Here is a 26710-nt window from a genome sequence, read left to right on the forward strand (position 1 = left end):
ATAATTAGTCATATCATCCACTTTAAAGCTATACACAATTCTATAAGATTGCAACTCTTTTTTTGAGGGGTGGTACCAGGGATTGAACTCAGGACCTTGCACTTGTGAGGTAGGCAGTAGAACTACTAAGCTAAATCCCTGGCCCTTGAAAATCTTGACTACACTATCTGGGCTATTGCTGTAATCTTCCCATCTTAAATTGTAATACAGACCAGAACATACCACTTTAATTCAACAGAAGTGGTAAGCTCATTGGAAAGCTTGTAAATTTGACTGGTAGGAGGTCAGTGACAAAGGAATTGAAGTAATGAACAATTCTTTTAGAATCAAAATAAACTCTAGTGGTTACCATTTAATAGGAATTTCATTCTTTAAAATAGCATTCATTTGAAAAACTGACATAAATCAACAACTGGAATAAAATTATACTATTAATTATAATTTATTTTTATGAATCATATGTCAAAACTTTAAATCAAATGGCTCTGTCAAAATAAATGAACATTTCTCATGTATTCATTTTAAAATAAATATAAACAAAGTAGAACATGCTTATATGTTTCTTTGCTTTTCTCTTCAACCTGATTAAAAGCTCTTGCAAGGGTGAATTTGTCTTTCTTCACTGTATTCTCATCACAAACACAACACACATTATAGATGTTTAAATGGGAAACAGTGAATTCAGTTTCTAGTTCCATCTAGGTTTCTGCTGTATAAAGAAGCTTTTTGAAGTTGTATTGTAGTATAGTAGCCTTATGGTGTTTGATGAAAATTGGGTTGTGCATAAATGGGATGTTGACCAACTGTAAATAAAATATTAGACAATTTCAAAGAGTCTCACATTGTTAGTGCATGTCACAGCACTGGAAGGGAACTTAAGGATCCTTAGAAAACAGGCATACAATTTAATTTATGAGTTTCACTGTAGCAATATATTTGTTGCATTTGAACGTTCAAGCAACATTATCAGTTGTATAGGGACAGAAACTATAATCGCTTTTAAGAAGAGAGAAAATTTTCCAAAGAGGAATGCAATAATTTCCCCAAAGTCACACAGTGAATCATATCTGAATCTTGAAAATAATTGCATATTAAGATGCAGAGAAGAATACTGTAACATTTATTTTCAATTTACTCTCAATATTCTAGAATATATTTGGTACAATTTATTTTGAATTGATCTCAAAATGTAGCATTTTTTCATACAATTTGTAGAATGAAATGGTGTTGACTGACTATAGAATTTATTCCTCAACCAGTTATTCACCTCCTCAATGAAAGTGCATTAATCTCAGGAATGACGGCAGTGCCATATAGCTATGATCATTCTTTTAACATACTTTTCATTAGAAATATTACATATGAATATATTTACTGATAACTGTCATTTACTTTTATCAATCATTGCCATATTCAATTGATTAAGGAGGCTACACTACTTTTTTATATGTTATCTAATATAATGGTGACAAACTGCATTTTCAACAAACATTTTTATTGTATATCTTGAATATTAACTTCTTTTTACAGTCCAGTTTTCTATGTAGAAACAAAAACTGAACTAGGCAAATTTACAAACTATTTATTTATGAAGCAATAAAACAGAAAATGCAACGAAAGTAAATGATCAAATATTAATGCAGACCACAGATTCTCAATAATAATCCTAAATTTCAAACAAAAGCTGTTAAAAATTATTAGAACAGTTGAAAATAAGTTCTTGTTTTAGATTTAAAAATACTGCAGAATGTAGAGCTTATTATTTTCTTTTCATGTCATTACCTGCACACTTAAATTATATTGTCCTCAAGCAATTTTATAAAGTTAGTTTAAAACATTTCCTTTTAAATTTGCAAAGACAAGATATCTAGGAATTATACTGATTAGTCATAGTAAACTATAAAACCTATATCAGAAATAAATCCAAAGTTTGTGTTCTTATTTTGTCTGACATATCCATAATTCCCACAACTTTCTTGTGAGAAAGCTATTTTCATAAATTTTTCAATCAGATTTAACAGCTGAAAATTTCAATAATTTTTTGAGTTTCTTTGATTTTTACTGAGTTGTACATAGTATAAAATTTTATCCCCTATACATGATTGATGAGATTTCACCTTGAGACTGTGTGTATGCGTGTGTGTGTGCATGCGTGTGTGTGTGTGTGTGTGTGTGTGTGTGTGTGAGACAGGGTCTCCCTATGTAGTCCAAGATGGCTTGAACTCACCATGTAGTCTGGGCTGGCCTCAAACTCATGGCAATCTCCCTGCCTCAGCCTCCCAAGTGCTGGGATTAGAAGCGTATGCCACAATCCCTGGCCCAGAGTGGTCTTTTTATTATTTATTTATTTATTTATTTATACCGGGGATTGAACTCGGGTGGTCTTTTTAAATGGTTTACTATACCTCAGATTAGACAAGGAGGGGCAAAAAATCAACTGAATTGATCGATACGGTATATGGAACACTGCAATGTAAGTATGAAACTTATATTAGCCATCTAAAATATAATCTTATATTTGCATTAAAGGTAAAATTATGTGATAATAGTCAACATTGTTGCAAGCAGGAAAAAAATCTACAGATGTGGAAATTAGAATGGAGACTGCATACAGTATCTTCAATGATACCACTGTATTTTTTTGTTAATGATATTGTCTTGCATTGCTATTTAAAAATTTTTTTTCCTGCCAATTCCTTTTTCCTCTTCATCGGTTCTAAGTGATACAATACACTAAATCAGTGGATCTTAGCCATCACTTATGAGGACTGCTCCATGGTTAATTTTATGGCAGCTATATATGATTGTTAGATGTTAATATCATACAAGATGTGCCAAATCTCATTGTATTTTACCCCTGGAAATGAATCATATATTTGAAAAAAAAGCTGAAATGAGGTAGTATAAGATATACATTAGTGAGTTATTTTCTGAGCTGTGAACTTCATAAATTTATGATCAAAGTTAGTGTTCATCCTTTGATAATACTCTATAATCAAAACTTTCAAAAACTTGACTTATTTGCTCCTTCTACCATTATTGATTACATAAATAATTAGAAACTACTATCCCTTATTTGTACATTTTATTCATTACGGGAGATAACTAATTGGCTTACATTTAATACCTATAACCATAAGTTGTTAATTATATCATACATTAATTGTTTAATTGCTATTTTATTAGCTGTGAAAAAACAATCATGTAAGTATTGAGGCCCCCCCAAAAAAATGCAAGTAAAGTTCCTGGAGATCTCAAAAGTCTGAAAATGCCTAAATTTGGGAAAACTACATCATGTTACTGCATACTATTGGTTGAAGGACTGACAAACCAATTTATTATGAAATTGAAATGAACTGATATTGCTGTTTGACTTTTAGACCTAGTTAGCATATGATTTAATATAGCAAAAAGATATTTAAGGATATCTTTTACTTGGTGATAAATTTAAATCCTAGAAGTCTAATGAAATGTACATTTAGAAAGTACAGTTAAGAATGCATTGAACTACACAGATTCCATTTTCTCCTTAACATCAACACCTTTATATACCACCATCTGGAAAAATTTTCCCAAAAACAAAATGATCACTTTCCAGGTTCTACTTAAAAATTTTCAACAGTTGCTCACTCCTTGTCAAATAAACATTTGCATAAACCAACATTTTTAAACTTATTTTTAACCTAATCTAAATCTTATATGTTAAGCATTCAGGACACACTAATTCCTGAAAATTCCTTGTACTTTGTTCCAAACACAAATTTTTCTACAAGTCTAGAATTGCTTTTTCTCTACTCCAAACAATGATTTTTTTTTGTAATTCCTTTTTTTCCTCATTGAGTTTATTGGTACATTTTAGGTATAAAGTACAGTTACATTTGTCATTTGGGATCTTGTAGCTTTACATGACAGGTCTTGGTTCTCATTTTTCCCCTTATCCCTGCCCTCCCTTCACGCACTCCCCGCTTGCTTATTTACAAATACTTTATTTCCATTTTTTCATTTTCTCACATTTTTTTCTTTTCCCTTATTACCTTTCCCCTACCCTTCCCAATTCACCTACACCTTTAGCCCTTTTTTTTACCTATTTCACATTGTCAATTGTATCATTAGGCTCTTATGTACCATTATAATTTTTTACACCAGAGAAACTCTTTGGTATTTATACATATGTGACTTATTTATTTCGCTTAGGAGTATATCCTCAATATGTATCCATTTTCCTAAAAATTAATCTCATTTCTCATTCTTTATGGTTGAGTAGTATTCTCTTTTACAGAAAAACCACATCTTCTTTATCCAGTTTCCAACTGATGGATGGGCAAATGGACTGTTTCCAAGAATTAGCTATTACAAACTGTGCCACTATAAACATGGGTGCACATACTTCTCTGTGATATGATTCTTTTAGTTCTCTTGGAAAGATACCCAGCAGAGGGATGGCTGGGTCAAATGGAACCTCCAGTCCAAGCTCTTTGAGGTATCTCCATATTGATTTCCACAGTGGTTCCACCAGTCTGCACTCACACCAACAATGGAGAAGGGTTCCTTTCTCCACACAACCCCGCCAACATTTGTTATTGTCGGATTTCTTCATAGCAGCCATTCTTTGTGGGGTGAAGTGGAATCTCAGTGTTGTTTTCAAAAAGAGAACTACAGGCCAATCTCCTTAATGAATATAGATGCAAAAATCCTTAATAAGATACTAACAAACAGAATACAGAGGATCATCAAGAAGATCATACATTTTGACCAAGTCGGATTTATTCCAGGGATGCAAGGATCATTCAACATACGTAAGTCAATAAATGTAATACATTATATTAACAGAGTCAAAGACAAAAACTATATGATCCTCTTGATACATGCCAAAAAAGCATTTGACAAAATTCAACACCCACTCATGATAAAAACTCTGCAAAAAATTGGAATAGATGGCCTATATCTCAATAAAGGCAATCTATGAAAAACCAGCAGCCAACATCATATTAAATGACCAAAACCTGAAAACCTTCATGTTAAAATCAGGAACAAGACAAGGATGCCCACTATCACCCTCCTCTTCAATGTAATTCTGGAAACATTAGCCATAGCAATTAGACAAGAGAAAGAAATTAAAGCAATAAAGATAGGAAAGAAAGAAGTTAACCTGTCATTATTTGCTGATGATATGATACTCTACATTGAAGACCCAAAAAATTCCACCAAAAGACTTCTAGACTTAATTGACACTTTTAGCAGAGTAGCTGGATACAAGGTCAACACTCAAAAATCGATAGCCTTCTTGTACACAAATAACAGAGTCACTGAGAGAGAAACTAGGGAAACAATTCCTTTCACAATAGCATCCCCAAAAATGAAGTATCTAGGAATCAATCTAACAAAAGAAGCAAAAACTACAGCACTCTGAAAAAAAAGATCGAAGAGGTTATAAGAAAATGGAAAGATATCCCTTGCTCCTGGTAGGAAGAGTCAACATACTGAAATGGCCATTCTACCAAAACTGCTATATAGATTCAATGCATTTTTTTGTAATTCTTCAAGACCAGCATATACTCTCTTACTTTAAACTTTGTAGAGTGCCTTCCTTTGAATATCTTTAAAAAGTCAATTCTGTCAACTTTCTAATTGAAATTATATATTTCATATTTTCCTTTTAATTCAAGAAATATATTTGGCTATCTTGCAATGTGTAGTGGGGCTTTGGCCCTCAATGTGTAGTCAGATGAACCAAAAACTTTGTTAAAAACTCACAGAGCTACTTGGCAATTTTGCATGAAATATCACATGGTACTCCATAATAAGTGTAATTTTTATGTATCAATTAAAAATAAATTTGCTATCAATTTAATAGCAACAATCCATGACAAGAAGATCTTCAGGCAATTTTAGATGGAGAAGCCTTATTTTGTAAGACACAAATGTAAGTTAATTATAATTATTGCCTTCATATAGTTTATCAACCTATAGCAGAACATAACATAATCAAGGGAGAGTGAAAGTAAGGATGATGAACACCTGAAACTGAAATTGGTAGAAGCAAACAGAGAGGAAACACTTCCAAGTCATAGGAACAGGTAAACACTTCCTGAATAAGACTCCAATAGCAGAGGAAATAAGAAATAAGAATTTTCTGCACAGAAAAAAGAATTAACTAACAGAGTGAAGAGACAGTCTACAGAGTTAGAGAAAATCTTTGCTAGCTGCTCTTCCAAGGTAGGACTTAATATACAGATTATATAAAGAACTCAAAAACAAAAATTTAACACCCCCCTGAAAAAGTCATATACACTCACAAAACCCAACCAATGCAAAATCAAGTGGATCGAAAAGACACTTATCAGGAGAACTACAAATGATCAATAAGTATATAAAAATTGTTCAACTTCTTTAGACAACAGGGAAATGCATATTAAAAATTACACTGAGATCCTATCTCGCCCCATTCAGAATGAATATCTTCAAAAATATAAAAATCAATAAATGCTGGCTAGGATTCACTGTTGGTGGGGATGTAACTTGGTACAACCATTATGGAAATCAGTATAGAAGTTCCTCAAAAAATTAAAATTGACAGACTGAATTTGGCTGTCCTAGTCTTCAGTCGGCTTGTATAACAGTATGTCCATACTCATGTTTATTCTGATGAAATTTGCAATAGGTAAGCTGTAGAAACAGCCCATGTGCCCATCAACTGATAAATGCATTAAAAATGTGATGTACATACACAGTGTAGTGTTAGCCAAAGAGCAGGATGAAATCACGTCATTTGCAGGGAAAGAGTTGAAATGGGAGATCATCTATTAAATGAAATGTCAAACTCAGACAAATATTGCATGCTTTTACTCACAAGTAGAATCTTAAAAGAAAAGATATGAAAGTAGGAGAAAGACTATTATAGAAGAGAAAGGAAATGAGGGGCAGAGAAAGGCCAGATTAAAGAATTCTATATGTATGCACCCATTATTCTGTATAACTAATGTTATCATATATAATATAATATAAAAAAAGAATAAGGTTCATTAATGAAGTATAAACAAATTTCAGTTTGCAGGAGTCTTTTGAAGGGGAAAAGATTGCAAATAATTATGATTATGATTGTTGTGAAGTGGCAGTACTAATAACAAATGCTTATTTGCCAATTCTTTTTTATTTTTTTGGTACTGGGGATCGAACTTGGGTCCTTGCACTTTGTGAGACAGGCTCTGGAACCACTGAGCTAAATCCCTGGCCCCTTATTTGCTAATCCTAATATATGTACTTGGTTCAATGCTAGACACTTAACACACCTGGTTTCTAATCTTCAGAATGACCATGATTATTATTTTCATTTAATATATGAGAAAATAGATTGAAAAGTTTAGGTACTAGACAGGCAGTTTTGGGCTAGGATTTAAACATGTTTATTTTTTCTTTTGATTCCATTTTTTAAAATTCACTTGCCTAAGCTTATTATTTACATCATTAGTTATATATTACTTTCCATTCAATATGTGATGTTTCTCCCAAACTTGAAGGCAAACCTTTTTAGTTTTTTTGGTTTTTTGAGACAGGGTCTCACTATGTAGTTGAGACTGACCTGGAACTCACTATGTAGCCCAGGCTGGTCTCAAACTCACAGTGATCCTCCTGCCTCAGCCTCCCTAGTGCTGGGATTACAGGTGTGTGCCACTACGCCAAGCTTGGCAAACCTTTTTAAATTTTCAAGTCTGCTTTTGTTCTTTTGCTTCTTCTACAGAATGGCTTGGAGGCAGTACATTTATTTTCAACTCCATCTGAAGATTAACCATCCTCCAAAGGACAACTTTTGAAAGTTTTAATAATATAAGGTATGCAGTGGCTTGGTTTAGCCACAAGTACTTAAACATAAAGCAAGAAGCTCAAAGTATATGCAAATAAATGGATGTGTAAGTGTATGAATGAACATGCATATTCATGACTGTAAGGACAAGAAAGATTTATTTTAAAGCTTGAGAGAGTATGGTAAGGACATTAGCTTGAGGCTCCGTGATTCTTCCATAACCACCTGAATATAGTGGGGAGTTGGACATGTATTTTGAGTTTTCTTCTTGTTTCTTACAGAAACAGTGAGACTTTATAAACTAGAATTTTATGATTAGTTAATGAAATTATCTAATAGTCATAGGGCGGATAATCTTTTAGATTAAAGCTCCCATCTACTAGTTCTATAGAAAACCTGGGATATTATTTTGAAGTAGCGTCAAGTTGCCACTCTTATAAGACAATCCTATGTCTGCAAATATATTAAACTTCATGAATGTCTGAACCTCAAATCTGATATTGTAACAATTAATTTACTCTTATAGCAAAGTTTAACATAGGCTAAGTTCTTTTAAAACAGTCTGAGACACATCAGTTATTGAATGTTACAAATGAAATATAAGAAATGACTTGCTGAAGTAAAGATAGGTTTGTTTGTTTATTTATTTTCTGGTACCAGGGATCCAACTCAGGACTTTGCACTTGCCAGGCAGGCATGGTGCCACTGAGCTACGCCCCTGGCTCACTAGATGATTTTAAAGAAGTATTTATTTTGGAGTAAATGCCTTTTAACCTTTTTCTTACAATCTTGTACAACCAATATAATATATTGTAAGAATTTCCATAAGTTGGTCAGATCATAAGAGATTAATGAAAAGAGTGTTTGAGAAACAAGGACAGAAACAATAAAAGGCATCCTCTCATTTTTTTCTCCATGTTTGGATGCCATTTTCACTGAAGTGTCAAGGGCAGCTGGTTTTGAGAAGGATAAATAAAAGAGGAAGGAACCCCACTCACTGCACTCCTAGACTGTGAGCCTTCATCTGTTGCTGGCAGTTGTAAAAGGGCACACTGAAATTTGTTCCTTTAATCTTATTTTCTTCCTGCACTTGTAATGTTTTCTACTTTGTCTTTTTATTCTGTTGCAGAATGTTTTTTTTTTTTTATTACCAACTGTGTACAAGCTTTGATTTGTACTTGGTGACAACAAAGTTTACCACTTTTCTTTTATATCACCATTATTTATTTAAAAACCTTTTAAGTAAGCAGATCTTAAAATTGATAAATACATCAACTGAAAACTCATTTAATTGTCTATATTGTTTTAATTTTGCTCCATGATAACTCAAGTATTTATCTCAGGCTTCAAAAGGTATCAACTTGTATTTGGGAGCACTTGGGTTAAACAGTACAGGGAAAGCAATACCCCCACAGTGCAGTGAAAAAACTGGCACCTCATCCTAAAATGTGTTTAAATAAACAGAAATGGAAGTCTACGAGGCAGCAAAATGGAAGAGATTTCCCAAGTGACAACATACCTCGATGGTTAATAAAAAGTAACTTTTCAGTTTTGCCTACAATGAGTCTGGATTTGCCCAGGACCCGCATTTTTGTGTAACAGGATTTTTACTTACCCAATACCATCTTATTTGGATCAAGACTTTAGAACTTAACATATCAATTCTTTCTATCAGTGTGGAGATTTAGCCTAATTCTTCAAATCACAAGTTGTTTTTTTTCCTGGAAAATAAATCCCTGGAAATTAAATTGATGAATATTTTTCTTACTTTTTTTTTCTGGTGATACAGTGTTTTATTTAGAAAAAGATAAACACCACTGATTCTAAGATATCTTTTCTTTTCTTTTTCTTGGTACTGGGGATCAAATTTGGGAACCTGCGCTTCTGAGACAGTTGTGTGGCACCACTGAGCTAAATCTCCAGTCTGGATATTTTTTTCTTTCAAATGGCACACTAATTAGACACAAGGTAGTCCAGGATAATAGATGTATTTACACACTGAATACAAAATAAATATACAATAGTAGGAAAATTTAGTTATCCATTAATTTACTTTGCATTCACACTGTTCCTGCTTCAATTTTCTTTGCCTTTTGTAAATCCTTTTCTTCCTTGCTTTCAAATCAACTTTTGGCTCTGGTTTTACCCATTGTATTTCTACTGGTTTTTCCTCAGCTGGTGTAACAAAAAACATCTTCAGTGAGATCATGTGGAAGAACAGTTTTTGGCTCTTTCTTTCTCAGTTTTTGCACATCTTTTACTTGCTGTTTCTCTTTGTATTTTGCAGCTGTGATGGATCTTACAATACGCCGATGCATGTTTGGTGACTGGTAGTGAGGATTTTCATATAAAGTCGGTCCTCCAAAACTTCCCTGAAAAATCTTTATCAGATTTAAGACAAAACGAGGTCCTATTTCTACAAGTTGAGTGTCTTCATCTATGATCTGAAAGTTCCAAAACCATATCCTATTATCCAAAACGGTGAAAGTAAATACATGGTCCACAAATGGCTGGCTTTTGGGATGATATCGCGATGTACTAAAAGTCTGAATTAAGAGTTCTTTTAACAAAGCATAATGTGGGAATTCATCAAAAGCAGGGTCAAAAGGCTAAACAGGTCGAGAACCTTTCAAACAATTTCCAGTCATCTTTAGTTCTGCTAGGGTATGAATATTTTGAACAAGGAATTTAGCAGAGGGCCCATGAGGTGAATTCGAAAGCCACGTATAAAGATCTTGTTTTTTCTTAGCTTCAAAATAGACACATTTATTGCAGTTTTTCATTTCACAGACCTCATTAATCACAAATAATTTATCTTTACGATCCATTTTAGTATCTGCTTTAGAATGAGGCATCAACGTTCTCAAGTCTTGCATTAAATGTCTTGTTCTGAAATTTATTCCTCTGGAAGAGAAGATGAGAACCCATTCCTTATTTTTCCACTTGCCCTTACAAACGGGGCCTGGGATACGGTCCTTCTCCACTTCCTCCATCTCTTCTGGTTCAACTGATGACTTAGCTGGAAGCCCGGCATCTTTTCTGTTTCTTTTTGGTTTCTTCTCCTGACCCGGCAAGTCTCCACGCCGCTTCCTCTTGATGGCCGCCATCTTGCCTCACCCCCGTCCCTCTTGACCGTACTTCCAGTTCTGAAAATTTTCTTACTCTATCCAAGAAATTTGAAGTCTCTTGTAATAGGAAATTTCAGGGGGAAGTGCCCATTAGGAAGCTTTGATTTTGTACATTAAAACCACAATGGTTTTTATCCCATTTAATTTTCTTGGATTTAGTTTTGTTTCTTCACTTTTGCAAAGTACATTGACAGGACTACACGCATAGGCTATACTACAGACATGGCGATGAATAAGAAATATGATCCCTGCCCTCAGTGTTTGTTCTGGACTTCAAATTATGTTTTCAGGCTATGTATTATGGACCACAAATGAATGAATGGAATGAGTACTTTTAAAAGTGAGGGAATTGATTTTTTTTTTTTTTTTTTTTTTTTTTGCACCGAGGATTCTGTCAGGTTTTTACATGATAAAATGAATGACAGCATTTAAATGAAAAAGCTCAAGATACAAAGTTTTATGTATTACTTGAGATGATTTACTTTTGTGCACTGATAAAATTGTTCTCAATGTCCACCATTTAAGGTAATGGAAATTCATGTTACTGGACAGAAAAAAATATTAATTTAAAAGACATTAGAATTGTACTCATTGCCTAAATAGGAACTTTGCAAATAAAGCAACCAATTCAGTATCTGTTTTGCAAAACAAATTATTTTCACTGTTTTGTCCCACAAAAAGTGTTGGTAGGACAATACAAATCTTGCTTTTATATCTGTTTAACAAGTTCATAATTAGATGTTCAGTTTTCAAAATATTACCAAGAATAGTCATGACAATAAGAAAAATAAAATTAAGGCTTCCTGGCTGCTGAGTTAATGCTCTTTAATGAACCACATCACGTGACCATTTTCTTTTTTTTTTTTTTTTAGTTTCTGTTGCCATTGTTACAAATTCTATTTCATGACTGTAAATCATATTTTCTAAATTTGCATGCACAAAACACCATTTATTATACCAATTGTTGGTTTCCTGGTGTCCATAATACTGCATGAACAGTTAGCTGCTTCATTTCAACTATTCTCTAGTATACTCAGAATCATAAATCTTGAAGGATGGTTATGTTTTGAAGCTTATTAAAGATGTCTGTTCTCACAGCATCCCTATAGTCAATAGGTTAGGTATTGTTGAGTAAAAAATTTAGTTATATTTTCATTTCATTCTTAATTTAGTAATTCAACAAACATTTAAAATAAGTCTATACATGAGGTATAGATCAATAAAAAGAGTAAGTAAATAATAATGACCTTTAACTTCTAGAATTCCTCTGGCAAATCTTCCTAAAATCTCAAATGTTGAATATATAGAACATCAAAAAGAAATATAGCAAAATGATGTTGAATAAAATTAGTCTACAGTATAGGAAAATGTAACTGAAAAGGCCTTCCCTAATTCAGTATAAATCAAATTGTTAATAGGGTAATTACAGAAAAATATAACCAGGAAAAAGACAATAAAAACTTGCATTTTTTTTTCCTAAAATAACTATCTTTTCTGTGTGAAACAATGGTAGTCTTAACAAGATGTTCAATGTTAATTAGTTTAATAATTGAAAATCTTCCATAATAAATAAGGCATTTATAATGCAGTACATTAAAGCTAGTGTTGCTGTAATGTAACTCAGACTTAAGAAATTATCCTTATAGAAGAGGTATTTCAGAAAGAAGACAACTGGACTAATGGTTTCTGGGATAGAGAGTTCAGATATCTCTACCACCTACAGATGTTTTATAGGTTTTTGAACAGTCTTTGGTATCTCTAAGTTGAATAAAAATATCTTAAATACAGTGATGGAATTATATTTTTTAGGAGAGACACTTGGCTCATAGTTGACACATTTTGATTCTGGTTTCAAGTTAGAAAAGTGGTTAAAATGGCTTTTAGCATCTTCATTACAAAAATCTGGAGCATGTATTCATTATAGTTTCATTGTAAAGCTTCATGCTGCAATAGAGAGTTTGGCAGAGAGCTGTTATTTTGGATGTTATCCAGAGGAATGCAGTTACTGGAAGCACCTTGCCTGTTGTGTTTCATGTATAACATGCCCCCAGGTCATAACCTAAGATACACTAGGATATAAAGTCATCTACATGCAACACCTGGAAGATGGCACACACATCTTGTCTTCTGAACACGGCATTTCTATTATCAGTGAAGCTAATATAAAATGACTAATGGAATCACTAAGGTGGCTTAATTCACGTTCTAAGAAATGACTAATCTCTGTGATCAGTTGTATGTGCAAATGTTGCTGTTGTGCTCAGATGTTTGGGAAATCAGGCAAACAGGATTGGACTAAAAGCACAAAGTGCTAAGGATAAGAGACATGATCTAAAACAGGAAAGGCTAAAAAACAGAATTAGGCATTACAGTCTGAAGGATGCTCATGTGTGACTTGTCTTGATAAATACAAGATATATTATAACCTAACACACACACACACACACACACACACACACACACACACACACAGGCACACAAGCATATGCTGGTACTGTAACAGTGGGGATCCAAAATGTTCCCCCCAAGGCTCACTGAGTCAAAGTTCTGGTTAGGTGTGGGCTTTTCAGAAATAATCAGATTATGAGGTCTCTAACTTCATCAGCAGTTTACTCCACTCATGAGATCACACTATGACAACATTACTGGGAGGTGATGGAAACAGGAAGTCAGGCCCAGCTGAAAGGAGTGGATCATGCAAATATGATGTCGGCACTCTATCTGGTCCCCCCCCCCGCCTCTGACTCTCTCCATCTTGGCAGCCACTAAGAAGCACTCCTTTGTCATGCCCTTTAACCATGTTGTTTTTGCTCTGAATAGTCCTAAAAGCAACAGATCAAGTCAACCATGAACTAAAATCTGTGAAATCACAAGCCAAATTTATCTCTCCTCCATTGTTTTCCTGAGGTAGTTGGTCACAGTGACAAAAAGCCTGACTGGTGCACACATGCACATACCTAAGGTAACTCGTTTCCACAAGAAATCTTTTGTCTCATGACAGCAAGGAAAAAAAATCACCAGTAAAACCCCAAAACAGGCTGATTTAGCAGCTTCAAAATTTATAATCTAGCTATGTACAATGTTTTACATATTTTGAAATTCTTAGTCCTTTATTGATACACTGGGTCACCTGGAAGATCTCTGGTCTCAGGTACCTTATCTTGGAAGTTAGCATTTCTTGATCATGGAGAAAGCACTGTGGTGATTCAGGACTGGAGCTACAGGGCTTACTACTAACCAATTTTAGTAAAGATCAAATTCTTCAGGTCGGGCTGAAACTCATGGAATTCATATTGCAGCTGTCAGATTCTCTAACAATATAAAGAATAAAGATTTAGAATCACAGCAAAACAAAGAAGTATTTACACAGGATCATTTGAGGCAAATGTGAATTACAATACACAACAGAGCCCAACCTATTAGGCTAAATTCTGATTTTTCTGTTTTTTATAATCTTTGCAGTACACACACACACACATGTGTATGAATGACTAAAATCAGCTATTATTATCAAGAATATTTAGAATGTAGGTACATTTAACAGTAAATTGATTTCAAGTTAGTTTTCTGCTGAAGTGTCTGGTATGACATAAAAGGTTTTAAGAACATGTAAAACTGTTACACTGAAATGAAGAGTCAATATGGTCAGTTACAACTAATTTCAATTATTTTATAGTTTTTTTTTAGTTGTCTTTACTGCAAGTAATGAGGCATATGGGAAAATTTGTCTACTCCATTTCTAGTACTTTTGTAACCATTTCCTAATTTTAAGCCCTACTTTATGCATAATACTTTGCTTACAGAGAAATTTGGTTGCTACTGAAAATTAATCTTCAGGAGACTTGCCCTCACTGAATAACGTTCAATAAGCTCTGACAGTAATTCCAAAAGAAAGTCACAGAAAGACCGGTAACTAAACTAGTACTTCTTCAGAAAATACACAGTCTGCTCCTAAAGGGATTGCTTTGAAGAAAGCATTTGTTTGGATATGTAGAGCCCACCAAAAAAATGTTTACACACTTCAGCAGTTTGTCATACTAATAAAGGTCTGAAAGCTAATGGTCATCATTTTGAGCACCTTCTGTAATTGTACAGCCAAAGATAACTTGTATTAATCTCATGATATCTCAATAAATTTAGTATTAAAGTATTTATACAAGTTTTTCTTTCCCTGATATAGACTTTTTTGGCAGACTGAATGTTCTGGTAAATTTTCTTCTATGACAACATCACGTTATAAAACATGTAACAGGGCTGGGGATTTAACTCAGTGGTTCCATTGCCTGCCTCGCAAGCACAAGGTCCTGAGTTTGATCCCTGGTACAAAAATCAAAAACAAAAAACCCAACAACAGAAAAAACATGTAACAGTAACAACAAGTTCCTGTACAAATAGTGTCTATAAATCCTGAAGGTCTCCCAGTGAGCCTTTGCCTCATGCTATACAGAGGAGAGGAATGTTTGGACATAAATTTGGATGAGGGTCTGCCAACTCAGAGAGTAGGATGACACCTCTAGACCTCTTGGTTCTCTCCAAATGGAGAAAAATGATTGTACTCTTGGGTGTATGGGTTTTTCTAGACATAGGAAGTCTAATATGGTCACAGTACAATCCTATATCTGTCCTTTTATATTTTTGTCCTTAAAAAAATATATACTCAGTTGCTGAAGCCAGAAATCTGGGGTAATCCCATTCATCTAACCATTCATCAACATTTTAGCTAAATAAATCAAGATACCGCTTTTCATGTCTATTTTTATGAAGCTACTTCAGATCATTATATCATTTACCTCCTAACCTCTTTATCTCCTTTCTATCAACAATTTGAGCAGCAAAAGAAATCTTCTTAATAGGTAAATGTAAGTTGAGGCAACCTAGCAAGGATCACTTATATTGCAGTCTATTTCACCTGAATTATAATCCCAAGCCTTTGTTATGTTCTCTATGGCCTTAAATAATTCACCCGGTCTTCTACTTTCCCTGTTTTTTCCTCTGCTCTTATCTACACTGGTGATCTTTAGATTTTTTTTTAACCAAGCAAACCTTTTGTCCCTCCTTTCTGAATGAAATCTTCCAATTTGTTTTTGTTTTTTTTTTTCTTTCTTTTTTTTTAGAGTCCCGCTCTTCATATTCACCAAAATATCAACTTTTTGGACAGCCTGTTGTTCACCATATCATTTTAAAGCATGTTCTCTTAGCATAGCTTCTATCCTACTTATTTTCTTCCCAGCTGTGACCTTTAATCTTGACTGTCAATTTGATCAGAGGAAAAAACACAAGAAATTTATCCATAAAGAAGGATAAATTTGTGTTATCTGTAGGGAAATGGAGGGGAGGGGAAGAGGAAGTAAGCTAATTAGAATGTGTTATACATGTAGCAATGCTTCATGATGAATGAGACATTATGTATTACAAACCCATACTAATAAAAAATAAAACTTATGAACAAAATTTTTAAAAATTGGTAAAGCACCTTTCTGCACATGTCTGGATGTATCTGTAGGTATCACATGGACAGCAAACTGAGATACGAGATTATATATTATATTATATATTAAGATATTTGTAGAATGAGTGTTTCTTGTCTGGAGGAGGCACTGCCATCATATTCCTGTCCTGTAACTTCCTCCCCACTCCTCTTCTGTCACCAAGATCATCTTTAAAATGAATTGGAGTTTATTTACATTTTTCTCTCCACACTATTTATGTTTCTCCAAACCTAAAGTTAGCATTACTTTGATAAGTGACATTCAAAACTTCTAAGATTATCTGAATTATCTCCATTATGTCACATTTGCTCAGTAATGATGAATCCCACTTTATATCCATGTCTATCTCTGGAATTAACTTGCTACCTAAAATAATGCCAGTTTGGTGATTTCTCCCTCTTAGCCCTTAACTTCAACTCAGTGAAAAAAACTCAACCCACCTCATTGATACAGGACCAAATTCCATGAATTAAGAACTCCCTGAAACTTCTAAATCAAAAACATTCTAGTCATTTTTAACATGTAAAGATTGAACATTAACTACCTTCAAGGCAAGGGTTTCAACTTGTGAGTTAGAAATGATTCTGTTAGAAGAGACGCCCATGTAATACGAGACAGTTTATGATCATACAGTAAAACTACAGTAGTAGGAAAATAAGCCCTGGAGAACCAATTACTTACTATGTTTTACTTTCTTCTATTATTTTCTCACACAATAGCAACGAACTTCAGAAAGCAATTTACAGAGAACTGAATTCTAGTTACCACAGGCAGCATTTACAAAAGAAATGGTGAAGAAAATAGCAATAAGCAACGCAGGGATGAACTTGACTGTCTATAGGAAAGCAACAGCAGTGGCTTTAGGTCACTCTGACATTTGTCACTCTGAGATGGGGTTGCCCCTTATCAAATAAGGATGCACCCCAGGAAATCTAGAACAAGTGTCAGCCTCCAGGAGGACTAAGGGCACACAGACTTGGAAGGAAAACCGTTTTTTTGTTATATATTTGTTCTTTTAAAAAGGAGTACACTTGACCTTTTCACTAATATTATCTTCCTGGGCTAGGCTAGTGAACATTTTATACATAGAAATATCTTATAATTAGACCATTTGGCTGTTAGAAACTGAGCCATTCTCAATGGGTTTACAAAGTATCTGACAACCCACATTCTGTTCATAAAAGATTGACTATCAATGTAAAGCCATATTCTATCATTCATAGTTCTGGTAAATCCACCTATATTCATTGGTTTCTGAAGCAAAAACAAAAACCAAAAAATACTGTACTATAAATGGAAGGAGAGGAATTTGAGTCAAGGTTATAAATGCACACATTATTACTGCAGCTATGTAGTTGTATTATCTGGATTCAAAAAGCACCACTCAAGTTTTCAGGGCCTCCATTTCTCCCTCAATAGATAGACTGGCTTAGCTTATTTGACATATCTTACCTTATTCTGAATCCTTTGAGTTTATGATAAATGTATTAAATTGTTCATATATGTTGTTTGAAAATAAAAGCTCATGGGATAACACAATAAGCCTAGTATTTATCAAACTTTTCCACTGTTGTCCATAGGAAGAAAATGGTAAATATTTCTAAAATTTCAGTGGTCTCCTGTTTTATTCTAAAAAATTATACAAATGTTGCATTTACTTTGTAAGGTATCCTTGTTCATTTTATACAAGGTAAGATTTATAATCATGTTAAGTTTTGAAAAAAGATCAATGCAAAACTTTGTACCATACTTATCTTGTGATACTGAATATCTCTTGGCACAGCGGGACAGTAAATGAAGATTCAACCTCATGCTTGTTGCAATATAATAGGTTTAATTGGGTTTAGCTGGAGAACACAGACATTTAAGTAGGAAAGAAATATATGTCTAAGATGAGGGTGTGTTGGTAAATGAAATCTAGAAGATTGTTGACCATGAATGAACGAAGCAGCTGAAGTCCGCAACTACAAATAAAACTAGATGAGACACATTTTTAGAGACTTCATTGTAGCTCATGGGGAGCTTAGGTGAAATCAAGCAAACCCCAGAATGATTCATTTGATTCTTTTTCTGCTAAGTGTTCCAGGTACTGAGCTTGAAATCTAATCTTTTAAAATCATTCCAACAACTTTTAAAATGCTTTATTAAAAAACTATTTATCTAAACATTTTACAGACAGATAAACTTTGCTCTCCAACAACAATCAGAGCATATATTTGTTAATTTTTATCAAAATAATCTTAGAGCTTTAACCAAAATAGTTAATACACAAACGTGCTGGCATATGAAATGTGGAATTTTATTTTGGTTCATATCTCTGTAGGAGCATAGGAGATGCTATTTAAAAATTTTAACAAGAATATACAGAGAGGGCCATGAAAAATGACAAAGCACCTCACAAGGAAGAAAAAGGACCTGCCTCTCCAGCCAGACTCCCCCCTGTACATCAGGGATGAGTTATATAATAGTAATAATGCAAGGGAAAATTAAAGGATTAGGAATTTGTTCATTCTGGAGGAAAAAAGAAACAAAAGCTGAATTATAACTTTTTATTCCTGCATATTATACAACTCTCTTTCTTGAAGTTGTAGTTATCCAGCAAGGAGTTAGCCAACTGAACTTTTGAAATTCCATAGTGTGCTATTTTTCTGAATCACTGTGTAATAGCCATAGGCATCCCTCAGATCATATCAGGATAAAAAAAAATCTAAATTAAGCTAAAGATCCAAGTTTCCCCTGAGCAAAGTACTGAATATCCATCTCAAATTCTATGGCTGTTGTGACTTTCTTGGATTCATTCACACACTATTCTATAATAAGTAATTCATTAGGAATTTCTATTTTACAATTTGAATTTATAAAATGATTAATGAAACAAGGTCTGAGAGTCACATGTAGCCCTTTCCTAATTAATGAATAGAAATTTAAATCATTTTAACATCTTTCTAAAAATGCTTTAAAAAGTAGTTAGATGAGATCCATTTAATTATAGCACTCACAAATTTATCAATTTTCTTGGTAGAACAAAAATCATACAGGTTGATAATAAGAAATAATTAAGTACGCAATAAGTAGCACCTAATTCTTTTAGGTACTAAACTCTGTAGTTGAAATACACACTTTTCTTAAGACCTATGGCTTGCTACTGAACTATGGACATTTGCAGCATATTTGAAGTCAATAGTCTGTTTATTCAAAGCAGTATTATAAAAGAGAAAAATATTTGAAAACTAATGTGAAAATATTTGTAAATCAAATAGGCATGTCTCATATTAAATGCGGTAAAATACACAGAATTGTTTTTACTTGTCAACATATTCCTTCATCATTTATTTAGTACTTTAACAGCACACCGTATGTGCTATTTCCTTCACTGCTGAATGCTTCTTAATTACTTTATTTAATGGGAAACACTACTGCACATAAAATTAAAGTGTTGTGTAGAGACAGAGCTATGGAACCAAAGCACAACATTAACTTTTTATTTCATGAACTATAAGTTTAAATGGGTGGGCAAAGGGAATTTTAAAGACAAGTTACAGTGTTTTATTCAGGGATAGTTGCCTGTTCAAGTTCAGCTGAAGTTGTTTACCAGCCCCTCATATACAAATTGTGGGACAAATTAGCAATGGTGCAATGGCTCTCTGTGTTCTCATTAGTCGTAAGCAATTCACAAAAGGTATATCTTGAGTAGAAAGTACTATTGACAAAATGTTCTGTAGGGTGGATTGGAAAAGCTGTAAGAGCAAGTCTCTGCATTATTTGGGATGAGGTATATTATAGAGTTTGGAAAACTAGAAGTACTGGCTTAAATATACCTTTTTTCTGGTAACAAAAAACTCAAATAGAGCTATTATTGCAGAACACTGCCTGTGAAGTTTAAACTCTGTGCGCTAGAGATTTTTTTTTCCTATGAAAGATCCATCTCTCTTCTAACACTGCTGGTGGCTTTTGTAGAAAAGCACAAGCAAGGGCCCTGTGACAATTCTGGGGTTTTGCAACCTTGGATATTTTAAATATCATGAAAAGGATGTCTTAAAGGCATTCTTTCAGGAGATTTAACTTGGAACAAAGTTCATTTTGCTCTTTATTGTGGAGAACAGAAAATGAAATCTTTTTTGTTGGTATTGTTGAAGTTTTAGTCTCTGTATCTTGAACAATGTATTCCTTTTGAATCTTACCAATTCAATCAGGATTTTCTACACCCAAACTAGAGTTATAAGAACAACCTCTTCCACTCTTCACCCCCAATTCTAACCTAAAAATCATAAAATCTGTTCACATCCAGATTGCAACAGCTCCCTTCTGTGCTAACCTGTAACCCCTGGCGATGTACAGCACCAATCTTCCATGAAGGCCTGGCTAAGAATCTTTGAAAGTCATCACCAGAACATTTTTTAAGACTCAGTTTCTGAATAAGAATTTTTGAATCTAGAGGGAAACTGTTTGTGGCTTCACATTTCAGAAAGGCACAAAAAAGATACAGCAGCAAATAAGGTGTGCAGTAATTAAACAATATCTGCAAACTGCTTGGATTTTATTAAATGCCAATGCAGACAGGAACCTAGAAATTAGGCGTCAAGGTCCTCTTGTATTTTACCAAGTGTCACTAGGTGGCACAGTTTGGTGCTTAAAGAGCGCAGCTGTAGGCAGTAGGACCCTGGATTTTGTAAGCAATTATCCTCTCTTAATAAGAGAGGTCAAAGTTAGATGATATGTGATCTCGCTGGAATGGAAAAATGGGAGTTTTCAGAGCTAATGTTAGAAGTCGCTTTTGGTAGATGTGAAACTGTTGTTCTCAGAACAAGGTTGAGTGGGTGAAGTGAACAAAAGCACAGGCTGAATTTAGAACCCTGAAAATGCACATTTATCTACATAACCAGGCAATAAAAAGCAAGGTGAGCAGATGAGCAGCACCCTGTTAATGTTTCTCTTTAGTGTGAAAATAGGTGCTTTTAAAAAGAAAGAATGGTGCTTCCTTAAAAATGGCATAACTGTGGAACAACCATACAAAGCTCTGCAAGTAATTAGTTTCCACATGAATAATGATTGCATAGTATATCTATTCTGTGTTTATCTCAGGGTTAGTAATTGATTTGTTTCCTCTAGAGCCTTGTCGCTAAAGCATAGTCTGCAGATGAATAATACAGGCATTTCATAAAAATTTGGAAAACCAGGACCCACCAAAATGGCATCCTGCATTCGAGACCCTCATGACTCATGTGCATGTAAGAGACACTAGTCCAGAAGATTCTTTTGTTCCTTCTTTTTGGAATAGGGGTGAATAAGTCCAGTAGCTCTACAAGAACAGTTGGTTCTAGCCCTGTGATCTTTTTGGTTATCAAGAAAGGATATCTGGTTTCTTGTTCTTAAAATGTTTCTATGATGACCTCATAATCCTCAACACTTGGACACCAGCCCTCTTGTTTTTGGAGGCCAGTGCCCTCATGACCTCACCACCTCCCACTAGGCCACACTACTTAGAGATTCCACCACCTCCACACTGTCACCTGGGGAATCAAACTTCCATCACATTACGCTTTGGGAGATACACTAAAACCAGAGCATCAGTGAATCTAAAACAAGTAAGTTTTAGGAAGCTGATTCCACCACCTTCTCTTCATCCTGCACTTTATGATAGCTTGGGTTGTAATTATAATTGTTCATATTTTCAAACTGTTTTTATTTAACTGCTGGTTTATATTTGACCATGGTAAAAGGTTCATTTAAATTTCTCCAATATTTATGCATACATACTGTATGGTCAGCATTCCCATGGCTGGAACAAAATACTTTATACCCATAATTTAAGGGAGGAGAGGTTTATCTTGTCCAAAGGTTTCAGAGGATTTAGTCTATGGTTACCTGGCTCCAAATCAAACATCACCGCAAGAAGAGCATGGCAGAGAAAGGTGCTGAGCTCAAGGACAATGGAAAATAGAATTTGTTGACAAGAGCCAGAGAGCATGAAATAATCCAGGGAACCTATTTAATCCCCAAGGTGACACCCCTGACGTACTTCCTCCAGGTAGGTTTCACCTCCTAATGGCCCACTCAGCTATCAATTTATCGATGAGTTAACCCATCGATAAGTTCAGTGCCCTCACCATCTAATCACTTCTCTAGCAGTCTATTAATACAATCAAGTTGACAAGCATATATATGCATATGTAAAGATTAATTTTTCTAGGGTATAGGTCTAATTATGTAATCTTCTGTGGCTCTATGGTACCTACAGAAAAACTATTTCTTTGATAGTCTAAGCTACAGCTGCATAGACCCACTTCCCTGCTGTGGTTTCTGATTGAGACTGTCTCCCAAAGGCCACATGTTTAAAGATTAGTCCCAAGGGTGGCAATATAGAGAGATGATGGAACCTTTAGGAAGTGGAGCCAATGGAAGAAAGCTAGATCTCTGAAGGCAGGCCCTTTCTGAAAGGAGTACTGCAGCCCTAGCCATTCTCCCATCTCTCTGTCTTCCTTCCTACCCGTCACTGCTCCATCATTCACTCACTGCCATGGTGTTCTGCGTCAGCACAGGCCCAAAGCAATGGTGTAGTAAAACTGTGGGCCGAATCTCTGCAGCCATGAGCCAAAATAAATCTTTTCCTATTTTAAATTGTTTACTGTATGTATTGTGTCACAGCGATGGAAAGCTGATTCTTGTGCCAATTAGCACCAGTGTTCTTTTAATTTCCATACCATCGTGCCTACTATTTCTCTTTCTGAAATATTCATTATCTTGCATATGGCGTAGTCTACTTTATGTTATGTCTGGAACATACATCCTAACTGCTTCATACTTTTTCATGGTTAAGCCCATCTAAAAAGGATGAGAAGAGAACAGTCAATTTGATAGAAACCCAGTGCGAAACCCACAGCTGACTCCACACTCAGTGGCGAAACACTGTGAGGTTATCCTGAGATAGGGGAAAGACAGTGATGCCTAACTTATCAATTCTATTCAACGCATTAATGAGTTTCTAACCAAGGAAATTAGGTAAGAAAAAGAAGCAAAAACCACTCAGATTGGAAAAGAAGAAAGAACACTATCTCTATTCATAGATGACAAGATTGAATATCTAGAAAATGTTAAGAAACATACACGTAACTATTAAATTCAATAAATGAGTTCAGTATGATTGTACGAAATAAGATCACTGAGTGAAATAAATTATATTTCTGTATGTATATAATAAAAAATCTGAAAATAAAATTAAGAAAACATTTTATAATAGCTTCAAACATAAAATATTTAAGAATAAATTCAACAATGGAAGTGTAAGACTTGTATACTGGAAACTATAAATGATCTTAGAAAGAAATCAATGACATAAGTGAATAGAAAGTCATCCTGTCTTTGGATTGGAAGACTCAATATTATTAAAATAGCTATACTACCAAAGTCAATCTACAGGTTTAATATAATCCCTATACAAACCCCAACTGACTTCTTTCTAGATTTTCAAAAGCTGACCCTAAAATTTATATGGAAATAAAAAAAAAAACTAAGAGCAATCCTGAAAATCACAAGCCAAGGTGAAGTACTCACACTTTCCAATTTTGAGGCTTATTTCAAATCTTTAGTGAGCAAGTTTGTATGGTACTAGTGTACAGATGATGCAGATAAGTGGGAAGAATCAAAAGTTCAGAAATAAATCTTTACATTAATAGTAAAAACTGAATTTTGGCAAGGGTATAACAATTCATTGGTGAAAGAACAATTGTGAGAAAGTAGGATCCGCATGGAAAAGAAGAATGAAATTGGATCCCTTCTGTGTACTACATACAAAATTTAATTCAATGTGAATCAAAAATCTATGTAAGAATTGAAACTATAAAATGAATAGAAGATAATATAGATAAAATGTTCATGATCTTAGGCTACACAATGATTTTTTGATACAACACCAAAAACATAACAAGAAAAAAACTGATAAACAAGACTTTATCAAAATTAAAAATTCTGTACTTCAAAGGACCCTTTGAAGTGAAAATATAGCTTATAGAATTAGAGAGAGTATTTGGAAATTGTGTTTTTGATAAAGAATATGTATATAGAATATACAGAGAACTCTTATGATTCAGCCATGGAAATATACATGTAAATATAAATAACCCAATTTCAAGTTGCCAAAGCATTATAATAGACATTTCTCTGAGGAAGATACACAAATGGCAAAAAGCATGTTAAAGATGTTCAGTATTCATTCAACTAAAGGAAAATGTAAAATCTATACTATATCTCTTCACACCTACTAGGATGCCAATAATTTAAAAACAGACAATAGTAAATGTTAGGATATGTGGAATCAGAAAATACACACAACACAACACTAACAAGAATATAAAATGTGCAATGCATTTGGAAAAAAAATCTGGCAGTCCCTCAAAAAGTTAATATTGAGTTATGATGTGTTCCATCAATTTTTCTCTTAGATATTATATATAATGATAAGAACTGAACACGTTTTCACACAAAATCTTATACTGAATGCAAGTAGCAAAATTTACCATAATAGCCCCCAAATGGAATAACTCAAATGTCTATTAACTGTTGAATGGATAAACAAAATGCTCTATATCTGTACAATGGAATATTATTAAGCCATACAATGAATGGTGCATTAATATATATATACTACATCACAGATAAACCTTGAAAACATTATGCAAAGTGAAATCATAAATACAAAAGAGTACATATGGTATGACTATATAAAATTCTCATAGTAGGCATTAAATAAAATAGTGTTTTCCAAAGACTAAGAGAAAAAAGAGTTGAAAGTAATTGCTAAGGAGCATCAGGTTTTTTTACAAGGCAATAAAGGCATTCTGGGTTTAAATAGTTGTCAGGTTGTGCAACTGTCTACAGGCATTGCCAAATGTCACAGGGGTCAAACTAGCAGTGATAGCCACTGCTATGGAACTACATATACTGCTGCAAAAAGATCTTGATGATACATTGTTCAGTGAAAATAATTTTTAAAGATGTAGAAAATAAAAATTGCATTATTTTTATTCCAAAAATTGCTTGCATATCAGGAAAGAATAAAACTACAAGTAGATAGGTAGGAATAATCTATGACACAATTTTCTTATATGAATATTGGTAGGTTTTTTGCATACATTAAAGTCATACTAAAATACTTGAGAAGTCACATTTATGAATGTTTTTCTTTTTATAATTTTATATGAAAGATGGTGCATCACAAAGACATTTCCACTCTATTCTAAACACAGCATTGAAAAATATTCAGTTTGTTTTCCACAATGATTAAAGATAATCATATAAATAAAAATAAATCAAACTTTTGCATATTCAAGAGAAGAAATTACAAGAACATGTGTTTCCATTTTAATTGCTACAAAGAACACTGATAAACTGGATTCTCTAGAAGAAGAAACACTACTCTACTTTAAAATTACCATGAGGATTGCCTCATTCAGGTTCACTTAAAGAGAAAAAAGAGAAATCATAATCACTAATATCTTAAAATTCATTAAATATGTAAGTCTTTCATTGCCAGTTTTAAATTACATTGAACTCCTCCATGATCCTATAGGGTATGATTCAAGGGATCACTACTATTTCATAGCTAAAGAAACCAAAGCTTAATAAACTTGAGGACATATTATAGGAAATAAATCCTAAGATTTAGCTCTGGATTCAAGCCTTTTTAATTATAAAGCCTATATATTACACTAACTTCCCACTTAATTATTGTATTTTAAATTGCAATGAAGGGTATGATTTAGATTGCATTTCTTGTTTCTTAGAGCTGAATTTTCAATGCCAGCTTTACCAGTGAAGGTAAAAGTCAGTATGGTTAAGAATGTTGCAGATATGCTTTCTTATGACAGAAACTATAGAAAAAAAGTTTGGCAGAGCTGGGGATTGATCCCAATGTGTGTGCTAGTCTAGCACTCCATTGCTGACCCACATCTGAATCCCAAACTTTTGATAGATTTGTGGTAAGTCTAAAAAAGCCCAAGATACGATGCCCAGATGGACCGAAAGGTTCATAGGAGGGGGTCAAAGCCAGAAATTCTTAGTGTGAAGCTAAGATGTGAACCTATGGCTGTATCACTAATGCTCCCTCACTCTTTCTGCTGCACCATCCTGCTTATCACAATATCAAAAAATAGATAATATATATAAAAATGGGGCTGGGCACTAGCCCAACTTTGTATACAATGTATGAGTGCAGCAAGAATGTAGTACCGTGCCTACCTATTTCTCAGAAAAGTTGAAAGGCTGAATTCTTTTTTTTTTTTTTTTTTTTTTTTTTT

At 33.9% G+C, this 26710-nt stretch overlaps 2 protein-coding genes across 2 annotated transcripts in view; both read right to left on the reverse strand.

Moving 5' to 3' along the window:
• Kcnd2 (potassium voltage-gated channel subfamily D member 2) overlaps positions 1-26710 on the reverse strand; it is a 483658-nt gene that overhangs the window by 115684 nt on the left and 341264 nt on the right. The gene's annotated exons all lie outside the window — the stretch shown is intronic.
• LOC104869963 (ribosome biogenesis protein BRX1 homolog) lies at positions 9846-11066 on the reverse strand. The gene is given in 2 exon segments (XM_033758038.1): positions 9846-9989; positions 9991-11066. Coding segments are annotated over 2 exon segments (1062 nt in total). The 5' UTR covers positions 10909-11066.

This window comes from Fukomys damarensis, unplaced genomic scaffold, assembly GCF_012274545.1.
Source record: "Fukomys damarensis isolate Sample0158 unplaced genomic scaffold, DMR_v1.0_HiC HiC_scaffold_4, whole genome shotgun sequence".
Taxonomy (NCBI): domain Eukaryota; kingdom Metazoa; phylum Chordata; class Mammalia; order Rodentia; family Bathyergidae; genus Fukomys; species Fukomys damarensis.